At 42.7% G+C, this 14,377-nt stretch overlaps 1 protein-coding gene across 1 annotated transcript; it reads right to left on the reverse strand.

Annotated features, from left to right (window-relative positions):
• Window positions 1–1,676: 1,676 nt before the first annotated feature.
• Window positions 1,677–14,334, reverse strand: rbm46 (RNA binding motif protein 46). The gene is made up of 10 exons (XM_032582362.1): window positions 14,316–14,334; window positions 12,490–12,682; window positions 11,663–11,832; window positions 11,430–11,584; window positions 10,966–11,095; window positions 9,962–10,059; window positions 9,086–9,446; window positions 5,104–5,303; window positions 4,623–4,725; window positions 1,677–1,939 (listed from the first exon to the last, which is right to left on the reverse strand). Exons 1-10 carry the CDS (start codon window positions 14,332–14,334, stop codon window positions 1,686–1,688), a joined length of 1,683 nt encoding a protein of 560 aa, XP_032438253.1. The 3' UTR covers window positions 1,677–1,685.
• Window positions 14,335–14,377: the final 43 nt, after the last annotated feature.

The following is a 14,377-nucleotide window of genomic DNA, read 5'->3' on the forward strand; positions in this document are numbered from 1 at the left end:
AAAATCAAAAAAGTATTTTGAAAAAGGTGCATATTAAATGTAACAATATTCCTTTCATACTATTTTAAACCAATAAAAGTGAAAAACGCTGGCCTAAAGTAAGAAAATGTTTATTTTCATTAAATTAACTTTATGTATGTGTTCATATTTACCTAATTGTTTTACAGCCATGTTGTGTTATTACTATTATTAGTGATATAATAGATTCCTGTAGATCGGCTAAATTTTTCTAAATATTTAGTTGAAATTTTTGGAAAATGCCACCATGTCTGTTAATCATAGAGAATATTAACAGTGAATTATTTCCATATTTTATCTGAATCTGCAGAGAAAACACAAAAAACCTGATTAGTTTCTATGGCTTAAAAATAAACAGTTTTATTCCTGTTTGACATTTAAACGCTACAGTCTATTTATAATTATTAAATCTGCTTTTTTAGGCCTTTTTTTCCGAGCAGTTGAAGCCTTAAAAATCATAAAATGGGTTTTGTTTTGCTTGGAGAAGCTCATGGATTTAGTCAGGTTTACATGAAAGCGGTCAGCAGCTACAAACGGGGAGATGAATCTGTTTTCAGCTGCTGAGGGGATGAGAGGAAGCGGAGAGGAGGCGGCCATATTATCCCTGCTCCGTCTGAATCATTAGCTCAACGCGCCAACATTTCCTGAAAGGCTTCAGAAGTTGGATCTGTGGAGAAAGACGAGCTCTGCTGCTGTTTATGTAACCGGATCTGAGGGCAGGAGGTCAGATCGGACCGGTTCTGGACATGATGAGGAGACGAGGACAGAGAGACGGGAAGATGAGAGGACGTTCTGAGATCTGACAAACGCCAGGAAAGCCAGAGAACCGTTGCGTTAACTCCGAATATCAAACGCAGAGAAGAGAGTGAGCGGCTGGAAACCTGCATGGACACACTGCTGCCTGCCTTCCTCACCCTCCTCTTCCTCCGGGGACGCAGCTCGCTCCCTGGGCGACAAACGACTCCCTGCAATCAGGAAACAACAAAAACAAACAGTTTCTACACGTTCTGTCCAATAGAGGTAAGAAAAGAAGGTTTCCATGGCACCAGGGTGAAGGACAAACCTTCATCAAACAAAAGAGATAAACGGACCATCATCATCATCATGATGAGTGAGGCTCCTTTATAGAAGCAGCGGTTTGTGTTAACACAATGCCAAGAAGAAAAGACATCAGCAATCAGTAAAAGCTCTACGATGGAAAATACAATCAAAATGTTTCATTTCATCTCCGGATCGGTTTGAAATTCTGGATTTATAAAGTTACAGCTGATCTCGTTTCTCATTATTACTTTACCAAGAGGACAGCTTTTCAGCCACTTTCTCTTTATTTTCTTCTTCTACTCCATATTCATAAGAGAGTTTCTAATTCCAAGTTTGACCAAAAGTTTTTTTCTCAGAATTTGAACCTTTTTCCTCAGACTTGACTTTTTCTCCAAATTTTGGCTTTTTTCTCAGATTCTGACTTTAATCTTCTGAGATCAAAAGTCAGAATTCTGAATGAAAAAAACGTCTGAATTATTGTTTTTGTCAGTGGCCCCAAACATAAAGACCTGCTCTGAGAACGTAGCTTAACAAAAATAATCTCGTTTCCATTTTTTACAGACGGATGTGAAAACACATTAGTTTGAGGTGAGATAAGTGAAGTGTGGAGAGTTTTAGCCTCACCGTCAGTAGAACGGAGACTGGGAGTTGAAGTAGAGCCGCTGGGCTTGAGACGCAGCGGGGGAGAAGGCGGAGAGAGAGGGCAGGGGGGAGATGGGGAAGGGCGACGGCGGCGGAGGAGGAGGAGCGGGCAGGCAGGGCGTGAAGGTGCGGCCGCCGCAGCTCAGGAGGCTGGGGCTGCAGTCGGACGGCGACATGGCGAGCGGCGGAGAGAGGCTGCTGGGAGAATCAAAGGAAGCTCCGGTCAGGATGGACGAATCTGGACGGAAACAGAGGAGGTTGGGAATGAGACGCAAAGGTCTGGATAAAACTTCACCTGGTTATGGCAGCAAAAATAAATCATCTGAAGTTCACCAGATTAATAACTTTTCATCAATTAGTATGGAATGATGAACCAATATTTTGGTTCAGAAACCAAATATTCATTGGTTTCTGAATATTTTGGACATTAATTATTAACATACTGTAAGTCTGTACAGTTTAAACTGCTGAAACGCTGAGTTCCTTTAAATCAAGATTGTTAGATTTACTTTTGATTAGAGGTAAATGAAACATTGATCAACATATTTGATTTGTTTTTGCTCAAACAAATGAGCAAATGAACAAAAGTTTATGATGTAAAGAACTTTAAACTTCCTTGTTGCTGAAATGTTTTTCATTAATCAATTTGACTATAATAAACGGAAGAGAAACAAACAGTTTAGTGAGAACAAAATCCAGATGAAACCGTTTTCCTCATGAGAGATTCTTCTTCTTCTTCTGCAGCAGGAGGATTCAGACATGAAGACATCAAGAAGAGATGAAACAGAAATAAATATATTTAAAATAAACCCTATAAGGACATTTTTTATCAGAACCAAAGATATTCAGGCTCCTATTCAGGCAGAGAGGGGATAAAAAATTCATGCAGTTTGAGAGTTTAATAAAAAAATCCTCCAGTGGATGAAACTCCTGCTGCTCTCCTTTGATTAAGCTGGTTCTGGTCCAGAATGAGATTCTCTAAACTCTTTAGATAGGAGCAGCTTTCTGCAGCTCTGACCGATTCTACCACTTTGTCTCTTTTTCCATTTCATGCTGATGTCTGAACTTCATTGGTTCTGGATTAATGGACCGGTCCGGCTCCGTCGCAGAAACACCAAAGTTTGATTTATTTATAGGAAAATGTCGTTCAAAGAAATAAAAATCTAAGAGATTTGACCAAATCTGAACCTGACATTTCAGACCTGCTGGTTCAGGAAGAAAAAAAAACTGAAAAAAAGATTTTTGAACTAAAAATTTTGTGCATTTTGTTGACAAAATAACTTGGTGCTTAGTTTTAACATTTAAAATAAAATATCTATAATATAGTTTTTGAATACAATTCAATTAATTAGAGACATGCAATTACCTCATTAAAAATGTGACTTCTAAAACACTAATTAAACCATAAAAGTCGTACAAGTTGCAGGCCTTCAGTCTCTGACTAGACTGAAGAGATTTAAATCAACACTGACATTTTGCTACAAGCTGCTTTAATGATGAATTAGGTTTGCATTGCAGAAAAGCCAAAGTTTCAGTGAAATGGAAAATGTCATTTGGATTATTGAGCTGAATGGAAAAGTTTCCTGAGAAAATCTTCCAAAAATCATTTTGGTTCTTAATCCTCAGAGCTGGCAGACAGGAAGTAACACTGGTTACCAACGGTTACCACATAAACCCAAACAGAAACCAACTTAACCTAAAACAGCAGACGAGTTCAGACCAGCCTCCTACTGATGTAGTTAAAGAAACAACACTGAAACGTTCCCCAGCTTCCAGGTGAGGATCATTAAAACATCTGGAATATTTTAAATGAATCATTAAAAAGTCGGGAATAAATAACTGGCTCCGACTGTCAGAGTTTTTGTCAGAGGCAGAGCTGCAGCCGCTCCACTGGGCGCCAACATGGCCGCCAACATGGCCGCTCTGTCAGCCCTGCTCTCCAGACTATCAAAGTGTTTCTCTTCCAGCCTCGTCGCTCCTTCAGGGTTCAGATGATCTGCTGTGTGACTTGGTAAATCAATGTCCCAGTCTGAGCTGCTGGGACCTAAACAGATGATGGCGGCTGAAACTCCAGCAGCAGCTGCAGTGAGTTTTGAACGTGTGAGTGGAGACGTGCTGCAGGTTGTTATCACCTCATCATTAAAAGTAAAGGGTCATTGTTTACGACGCTCAACTCCATCCATAAAACATGCAGCTGCTGTCAGACACACAGGCTGCATATCTCTGCATACGTTTCCGAGCCAGCGCCACGCCCCGCTGACCTTTTAACAAACCGGAGGAAGTGACGCGTGGGGAGCAGCCAGAGTTACGTTCAACACAGCCGCAGGCTGGAATCAGCTCCGGCCACGACTCACCGATCAACTCTGACTCCAAACCTCAGAAAAAACCAGCTCACATGAACCAGCAGCAGAATCAGATTTCAGTAGGAGGAATAATGGAACCAAAGGGTTTCTGTCCTTTTAAACATTTATGTCATTTTAACCAGATTTTTAATTAAATCAGGAAGAAATGTTTGATGAAAGCAGAGATCAGCCAAACTGCAGGCCAGCAGAAATCAGCTCAATTCAAAACTAGTTTATTGATCCCAGACAAAAATTCAATGTCATATTATTCAGAGTTGTTGTAGACACTGATGGCTGTGGACAGGACGAGGCTCCTATAGCAGTCTGTATTGCAACGTACTCTAGAAGCCTCTGACTGAACACAACCTATATAATTTAATTTCTTTTTTATTCTCTTTAAAACTAATATAAACAGGACTAAAACTGGTTCAGTAAAGAAATGTTTCTGTCCTCAATATCGAATATTTCCATTTCCTTCCTGTTTGTGTCTCAGATTTCCCAGCCAATCAGGCGGCTCCATGTCAGTAGCCCAACATGGACGCCGTGTTCCTGCAGACTGCGGTGTGAGTGAGACGTTACCCAGGTTCCACAGTGTGGTCTGGGCAGCCAGCTCCTTGGCGTCGTCCAGCAGCACACACAGCTTATCAGGGATGTAGGTGGCTCGCGTGGACGGCAGCACCACCTACACACACACACACACACACACACACACACAGAGAGAGAGAGAGAGAGAGAGAGAGGAATGAAGAATGTGGCCTCGGGTTTCTGTTGTGAAGGTCGGTGTTGTCAGGTTCTGCTGCTGCTTGTTTCTGTAAAAGTGAAGCTTCCTGAGGTGAAGCAGGTGAAGCCAAACCAGATGTTTCTGTTTCACAGCGCTGAACAGCTGCTCTGTGGGATCCTAATGCTTTAGAACAGCTGATCATTAAAGATACGGTTCAATTCAAGATGTTGGCTCTTCAATAAGTGGGTCATGAACTACAGGCTGCTGTGTAAATATCAAGGCGTGAGAGAGGCTACCAGCACAGTGTGTGTGTGTGTGGGGAGGTGTGTGTGTGTGGACCTTGTAGATGAGCAGCAGTTTCCCATCCTGTCCTGGGGTGGAGTACAGGTGGTACTCGGGTGGAGACCAGCAGTTCTTGTGGCAGTGGTACTCCAGCAGGCTGACGGCCGAGCCGATCTGGCTCTGCTTCAGGGCGAGCAGACTGATGGGCGTCAGGGGGGTGCAGGGTAGCAGGGGGAACATGAAGCGCTCCGGGTCCTCTGAACCACACACACACACACACACACACCATCAATTTAAATCAGATTATTTTAGTAAAACATCCAGGTCACACTAATAACAACAAACTGATGCTAAATTTGTTGAAGAATCAAAAGTTAGTTTCATTTTCTGTACGTCTTCAAAATAGAGTCAGACTGGAGGAAACTGGTTTCCATGGAAACATTGGCAGATAACAAGAAGGCTGAATAGATCATAATAGACGTTTTCTGTTTTACTCTATTTTATCAAATTATATCCAGCTTGGTCCAGTTTTATCCAATTTTATCTTGTTTTATTGCGTTTTGATGGACAGTAAAATATGATGCTACAGTGAGTTGTAATAATAAACAGAATTAAAAAGAAATTATAGTAAACGCTCTTTCACAACGTCACATCTGCTCCTAACAGTTTTAAACGCCATGAAGATGAAAATAAACTAATGTTAACGCTTGTTGTAAAATAATCTTAGGATAAAAAATGTAAGTTGATGTCAGTTGGAGAGCCAGCAGGCTGTTTTAATTCAGTTCATTTATGCAGCACATCATCTCAATTCAATTTACAAAAAACAAACAAAAACAGAGAAGAGATTTCTAAGCAGCAGCTGAATGTGTGTCTTGTTGTCCAGAACGTCTCGTTTCTGTCCAAAGTGTCATAAAGCCTCACTGAGAGCCTGACGACCCGATTCTGCACTGCGCTGATCATTAAACCCAGAGCCTGGAAATATTGTTGCAACATTTCATCATTTGCTCCATGCTGCTCTCAGAAAATTCAGACATTTTGTTTGGTATTTTGTAAAGTGAGGAGAAGCTCAGAGGAGTTAGCGCTGTCGTACACAGAAGTGGGTGGGAACTGTGGATGAACTGGTACCAGAACCGACCCATTGATTTACCTGACTTACTGTAACCTGAACACACTGAGCTAAGCTAGTGGTTATATGAGTATCAGTGAATATGTCGCTGCCCTTGTTATGAATGACTTTTATGTCCAACAGCTTAAAGCAATAAAGCTGCAGTTCACATTTACAATCTTTCTAATCATCTCAACGAGACCAGAGCAATTTATATGCTAAACAGCTATAAATAATATTTTAATGACTTTTTTCTGGTAGAAAATATTTTAAAAAAGGTACAAAACCCCTGAATGGCCCTGAAGTGATGGGAAGAGGCTCCATGCGAGTCTTTTCTGTCCTGATGTTTGTGACGTTGTTTTGATACGTCTCTGATCCCAGTTGAGTCCAAACCTGTGTTGAAGCTACAGCTCCTCTGATTAACGACGCTCTTCATCACCTCATCTCGTCTCTTCATTAAGACACCATGATGGAGTGACTGACTTCCTCTTTAGAGGGTTTTTACCCCAGAAAACCTTAGCTCAGCAGCCGAGTCGCCCAGATTACCCACAATGCTCTCTGGTAACTGAACCTGAGGTCCTGAATTATCACTATTAGCTGTTAGGAGACAAAACATAAGTAACTAAGTGTTGCTGATCAGCCCCATCAGTGTAAAACACTTTAATGTCCTGATTAGATGGGGATGAATGCTGCTCTCTGCTTTGGTCTTATTTATGAAACTGATTAGTGTTCAAGATGTTGTGCAACAAATGATGCGTGTTTGTTTGAGAAACACTTTGAAGTTGTTTGGGTAATTATGTCCCTCATTACTCCCCATAGAGGGTTCGTCTCCAGGACAACAGGACGTTGACGGGTTCACGTGTTTAATGGGTGAGACAGTCTCTCACTGTCATTGTTTAGAGATGATTAAGCAACTATTCACTCACTTCCTGCCTGGCAGCCATGTTGTTTGTTTATGTTTGGCTCCATGATTTGTGGAGCGCCTTGAGCTTGGAAGTAAAACTGTCAGACTGGGAATATTTAAAGCTTCAAGCTGATTCAACCTCTGCAGTAAAGTCTGGAGCTCAGGTTCACTTCCTGTTTTAACTAAATGTAAACAAGCTCAACTGACTTTAATTAAATATAACTCCATTCACTGCCTCTCTTCCAGGCAGCTTCAGCATCACTAAGTTGGTTTTATTTAGATGTTTTTGTGCTCCTGCTCAGCCTCTACTGATCAGATGTTTTGGTGACTTTAAATGGCTTCCTGCCGGTTTGATGGCTTAGTTTCTGCTACGGCAATGAAAGTAAAGGGACTTTTCCTTTAAGGGTTTTTCATTCAACTAACTATTATGTGGTTTAAACTCTCTAAAATCAACTAATCAATTGACCAAACTTCTGACTAACCAACCAACAAACTCGCTGACTGAAACATCAGCCAGACCAATAAATCAATAATATAAACTAACCAACATCAAAATCAGCTGCAGACCCAACGATTCACTGACCACCTAACAGTTCAACCAACTGACTGAACGACGATCAGATCAACCAAACTAGAAACCAGCCCAGAGATGACCAACATACAAACTGAAAGTTTTCTGAATACACAGATTTCAGCAGGTTTCTTGGCTTTCATTGCCTTCTGTAACTCCACGAATTAATCGTCCAGCCCTTGCTCCCCTGCTGTACCCATCTTTTTGTGGACAATAAAAAAAAATGTCCTGATTATTGTTTTTCTCATTATGGAGTTGTTGAGTCCCACTTGCAACAACCTGCAGGCCAGATTTATTGGAAAAAGGATCTTTTGTTTCAGTGTTTTTGTAATCACTCATCACTATTCCATCTCTCCTTCCTGCTATATGTGCTCTACCCACATCCTGCCATGAATCATTCATGGCTCATTTGTGGGAGAGCTCGTTTTAAAACTTTTATTTACAGGAAATATCTGCAGGCGTCATGAAAAAGGGTTGTAGCTTCACAGTTGGATTAATACAGAGTGTTTGTAACCTTTATCCTGGAAAGCACAGCCTGCATTTAAAGACAAAGTGGACGTTTGAGGACGTCTCTCCAGAGACACCTTGAGGGCGAAGAAGGTTTTAATATCGGAGAAGCAACGCGGAGCACGAGTGAGCTCTCAGGAGAGGAAGCATGGACGTCCGTGTGGTCAGGCTGAAGGGAAGCCTGGGGTGTTTAGTTTGGTAAGAGGCCTCTTACCAAACTGCTCAGAAACCCAAAGGTCAGGATCTGATCTGAAGTCAGAGAATCCAACTCCTCAAACTAAAAGATCAAATCTGTCCTCATTTGTTTTTATCTGACTTAAAAGCAGTTTTAGGCCATAAAATAAAGTTTAAAAGTGACAGAGGGGCTGTTTGAGATGTTAAACAAGAAATCTGTCTTAAAGCTGCAGAAGCTAGCATCGCGATCTCTGCTTTTGGTGGCTCAGCCAATCAGCACTAAGCAAAATAAATGCAGCTCCTGGATTGGCCAGCCCGTGGTGTGTCAAGTGTTTCGGCGTCAGCTTGCAGAGCAAATGCTTAAAGGCTGAACTTTGACTAGGCGTGGGGGCGGGGCTCGGCTGTAGAGGTGAACAGGTGTTTGGGGCGGGGCTCGGCTGTAGAGGTGACAGGTTGGGGGGGCTCGGCTGTAGAGGTGAACAGGTGTTTGGGGGCGGGGCTCGGCTGTAGAGGTGAACAGGTGTTTGGGGGCGGGGCTCGGCTGTAGAGGTGAACAGGTGTTTGGGGGCGGGGCTCGGCTGTAGAGGTGAACAGGTGTTTGGGGGCGGGGCTCGGCTGTAGAGGTGAACAGGTGTTTGTGTGATTACGTTCAATAAAATGAAAAGAGTTTGAACCATAAAGAGAAACGAAGCTACACCAACAGCCTTTATGTGTTTACAGCAGATGTAAAATCTAATCATGTCTCTAGAGTTTCAGGTTGTGTTCAAGCCTTCCTCACCTCCTCCGTTGTAATAGGGGTTTCCCAAGCGAGTCTGCAGGGGCGTGGCTCTGAGCGAGCAGTGGCCGTCGCCGATGCCCCCCGCGGCCGTGTTTCCCAGGTAACCCCTGGTGTTGTACCTCCGCCCGGCGGCGCTCCCGTCCTTGATCCCGGCCGGCTTGGCCAGGGTGACCTCCACGGTGGCGCCGTCGATCTGGGCGCCGTTCATCAGGGTGAGGGCGGCGATGGCGTCGCTGCGGCTGCGGTAGTGGATGAAGGCGTAGTCGGTGAGCTTCTTGACGCGCTCCACGGAGCCGGGTTTGAAGCTGGAGAACTCCCGGTGGAGCGTTTCCTCCGTCGTGTCCATCATCAGGTTACGCACCTGCAGCAGGAGGACAGGCGGGGTCAGCTGGCAACAGGTGGGGGTCACACTTCAGAACCAGTCCTGGTGTTCTCTGTAATGACCGTCAGGCTGTGTGTGTGTGTGTGTGTGTGTTGACTGTAGGGAGACGCGTCACCCTGCTGAGCTGCTCAGAGGAAAATCAATGACTCACGTCTCCAGGCCTCTAATTGTTTTCCACTTAAAGCTCATCTGAGGAACATTTCATGCAGCAGCAGCAGTGGGAGTCTCTCCAGGTGGGATCTTCAGCCTTGAACACAGCTCTGATCCGGAGCTTAAATTCACTCCCCACCGGCACGCTGGCCAGGATAATTATGGGGTTTTAATCATTTTCCTTACCTTTCAATGACTTTCAAGAACAAAAACTCTGTAAAATATTTGAGTTTATGGTGATTTTTCTCATTAATCCAAACTGCAGTTTTCTGGTGGAATCCAGGCTCAATATTTGACCAATGTAGCCGTCGTGTTAGCAGGCGGAAACGGACAGGGGTACGTACGTAGAGGACCCGAACACGTTGCATCACCTCCTCATCCACATCCTTCTCCGGCTCCGCCCAGTCCACCTGGATGGAGTGGCCCCACAGCTGGAAGGTTCCTGCAGGAACAACAGAACCAGTTCACAACCAGAACCAGTTCACAACCAGAACACTATGAACTCTGACAGTGGAAACAAGGAGCTGCTCTCGTGTTTCTCAGCTGTTTTCCAGAATAAAAGTCAAATAAATCAGATTGAAAAGGTTTTTCTGGAAGCGTTCTGGTGTGGGCGGGGCTTCAGTCCAGGTGAAGCCACCTGCTGGGCAGCTGAACTTCAGCTTAAACTGGATCCAAATGGATCCATACTGGTGTTGAACTCAAACCCAGTTTGTCCCAAAGGTTCTCCACAGTGATCCAAGAGGCTGACGAAGTCAGATGAAAAACAATAAGCTGTTGGATGATGGGGTGTACTTACTTTTTATCACATCAGTCTCTCATGATGGCTTCAAGTTTCTTCTGTTGTTTTTGATCATTTCAGATCCGTTTATTACATCCTGATGCATCAAACCCTGAGGAGTTATTGGTAATAAATGTAAACATTAAGCTCTGTGGTTTATATTATATTATATTATATTATATTATATTATATTATATTATATTAAATTTAACGTGGTCTTGTTTTACAGTCTGTCTGGACATTAATTTATGTGTTTATTCAGTTTCTACAGCGCTGATGCTGAGAACTGATTTAGGGATTTGACCTATTCATAAACTCTTTACTGCGCTGCATTCACTGACACCAGGAATTCTGAGTTTCTCCTCACTAACTGGGGAAGATAACGGAGCAGGAAGTAGATTTCCTCGAGATCAGGACGACTTCTTTAACTCAGACTGATTCACCTGCTCCATGACTCGCCTGCTTCATCATCCTATTCTTAAAAAGCAGATCACAACAGTGTGTCGCTATGCTGTGCCTCCCCCTGCTGGACGCAGACAGGAAGTGACAGGGGCGGTGTGGAGACAGTACCGGGTATGAGCGTCCTGCGGGCCATGGCAGCCGCCTTGTGGGACTCGTACTCCACGAAGGCGAAGCCTCGGTTGCGGCTCTTATCCATAGAGCTGGGGTAGACGATGACGTCCACCACGCCGTCCGTCACCTGGGAGCACATGCCCCCACACACACACACACACACACACACACACACACACTCTGACTCATGAGGACAAGCTGTCACTTTAAATCCAGACACATGACAGCAGCTGCTCTGAGATCAGCTGGACTGACAGGACAGAAGCAGCATAACATGAAACAACCACCTGATCAGCTCTGATTGGCTGATCAGGTGGTGTTCACATTCAGGTTTTATGAAAGTTTTTACTGTCCTTTTAACCCTATGATAGGAGGAGGATTTAAAGAAATAGCCCAGGTCCAAGAGTAGCTGAACACATTTAGTTTGAATTGAGTAAAGAGAAACGGCGCATGTTCCCCACCTTCTTCATCTCCTCCATGATCTCCTCCTTCTTCTTGTCTTTGGGGATGGAGCCGATGAAGAGGCGGCAGTTGTCCAGACTCACGCAGACGCCGATGAACTTCCCGGGTCGGACCTCACAGTTGTGCAGAATCTGGATGCCCGCATGCGCCGCTTCTTGGACCAGAACCGGACAGCGTACATTCACTAATCTGCTCAGCTCACCTGCGGGACCGACGCAGTCACGAGCGCAACCTGTGGTGTACATGACGAAGGCGTAGCACGCGTGTTCTCTCGATGAACCCATCATGAGGCGGAACTCGTAGATATTGCCGGCCTTCTCGAACAGCGGCACAGCTCGTACCGAACATGTCTCTGTGGGATCATCCCCCACGAAGACCTCGCAGCCCCGCGGCGGCGCCGCACTCCCAACTGGACCGCACAGCCAGGGTCACGAGTCTTCATCTACCACGGCTAACAGTTTAAATGTGCAAAAGTCAGAGGTCACTAAAATACCCACTACTAAATAGATACAAATCTGCAGCACCCTGCTAAGCTGCATCACTGCCACTAATGACAATCTTTAATAACTGATTATGCAATTTATCAAGTATTCTGACTATTATTCTAATATTCAGATGATCAAATATTCAGATAGCTAATCAATTACTCTGATGATTACTCAAATATTCTGACAAATAATTTAATATTTAATAAAAATTTTGACGATTGATCAATTATTCAATCGTCAATCTGCCAGATAAAAATTTGGCAGATTCTGCTGATTTTTTATAAAACCACTTAATTTTATACAATATTAGAAAAACAGTAGAAAAATTTAATGTGTGCGTGGAACTGACAGAAATGACTGCTGGACTTCAGCCGTGAGCGTTTATCGTATCATTTATCGTCATAAATTTCTTGTCACGATCAGAATTCTGATTTATTATTTTGGAAAACTGAAAACTTTGTTTTGAAATAAAATTAATTAAGGTTTGTTGTTGTATGGTGATAAAATGTTGAAAACATCAGCGCAGTAGAGTGAAGCTTTAATCTCATGGTGTTTTATTTCCTGTTTGGACTCTGGTTTACCTGGCGGCGGGCCGCCGTACTTCCTCTGGCCGTTCTCCTGCACCATGTTGTATCCCGTCTTCTCCATCAGAGCCAGCAGAGCCATCTCCTTCGCACACGACACCCTGAAGTCATCTCTGTTCGCCGGCAGGTCCACGTCCCCGGAGTCCCCGTCCAGGTCCTCGTCGGATGACCTGTCCCCGTCTGTCCAATGAGAAGCACCGCGGTTAGCATTCTGCAGCTCACCTGATGCTGTACAGCTTGACTGTCATATTAAATGTTACAATAAAGTCTAAATCATTACGAGAAAAAGACAAGAACTCTTCCCAATGACCTGGATTACAGACGAATACTTGAGACTACAGTTCTACTCCTTCTTGTTGAAATTAACTTAGATCATTTACAGAAATACAAAAATACATTAAATCAACATGTTGGTGCTTTTACACAAACATGTTGTGTTTTAAAACATTACAAACTTAGCAATGTTTTCATAAATCATCAGTTGTATTTTTCAATGCATAATAATCCAGTTCTGGTTTCACTGGCCAAACTAAGGGAGGCTGCTTGATAAAAAAAAAATAACAACAATTTTTACAGAGTTTGTGTTTTAAAGAATCTGTAGCAGGGTTAAAATAATACAATTATTATTATTATACTCACCCTCTGCAGTTCTTTTAGTTAATCCAAAAATATGAATAAACCTCAAACATGAAGGTTTAAGAAAGTAACCATGAATTTTAGCTTTCTTAGGAAAATATCTATTTATGAGCAACTAAAAGAAAAACACACATTTTCACACCTGACTTTGGCATTTTCATTATTTTCAATTAATATTAACTCAAAACTTTCATATAAACATTTCTGACATTAAAAAACAAAACAATCAGTGACCAATATGGCCGCCCTTCTTTTCAATAACAGCAATCGGGTTCCATTCATTGCCTCCCAGAGAGTTGGACTGGTTTCCTTCACTGGAAATCTCCCATTTAAGACCCACCCACCAGTTCTAAAGGAAGGCCCATGCTACCAGTTTTGCTTCTTTTACACATTTATTTTCTAGCAAGAGGAGGAGGAATCGTTTGAAAGAGGGAGACGTCTTCCTGAACCATTGATGGAAGAAAGTGTCTAAAAACTGGCAGAAGGTCTGGAGTTTATTTTGACCCCATCTTCAACCTGAAAAGGTCTGACCAGTTCTTCTTTAATCATACCAGTCCATACCAGTACCCCATCTCCACCTTGTTGGCGTTGGACTCAAAGTGAAGCTCTGAGCCAGTTACTGATCTGGTCCATCTGGTCCAATAAGAGTCACTCTCGTTTCATCCATTAAATCTTTTAACAATCTGCCTTCAAGTGTTTCTTGCTCCAGTTTAGACACTCCTAATAATAACACACACCTTGATACAGGGTGTGTGTTATTATTAGGCCGCACCCTCCCTTATTATACAACGAAATATCAACTGCTATGCTTAAATTCATTCAAGTTTATCCAGTTTGGAATTGGGAAAAATGCCTAGTAATGATGATACGGTCAAAATTCTCATTTTCCTAAAGATTTCACAGAGAGTGTAGAGCTGATTTAAACCAATAGTGACGAATAAAATAGTTTATCTGAAACTTCAAAATGTTCAAATTCAAATTTTTATCACAATTACATAAACTTTCAGCATCATTATCGTCAAATTAGCAACATTTTCAGCAGCTAAACTTAGATAAACAGAAATTAAAAGTTAGCTAAACATGCTAGCGGCTCACCAATATAAAGACGTTCCGAAAATTTAAGTCAAGTCAAATTATTTCCTAAAACTTTAGCAAACGACTTAAATTAAACTCTTACCGCCTCTGTGCTGTGGCATTGTCCCCTCTGAGTGAATTATTCGCCTTCTTTGCGGTAATAAA

The sequence above is a fragment of the Xiphophorus hellerii genome, chromosome 14, assembly GCF_003331165.1.
Source record: "Xiphophorus hellerii strain 12219 chromosome 14, Xiphophorus_hellerii-4.1, whole genome shotgun sequence".
Classification (NCBI taxonomy): domain Eukaryota; kingdom Metazoa; phylum Chordata; class Actinopteri; order Cyprinodontiformes; family Poeciliidae; genus Xiphophorus; species Xiphophorus hellerii.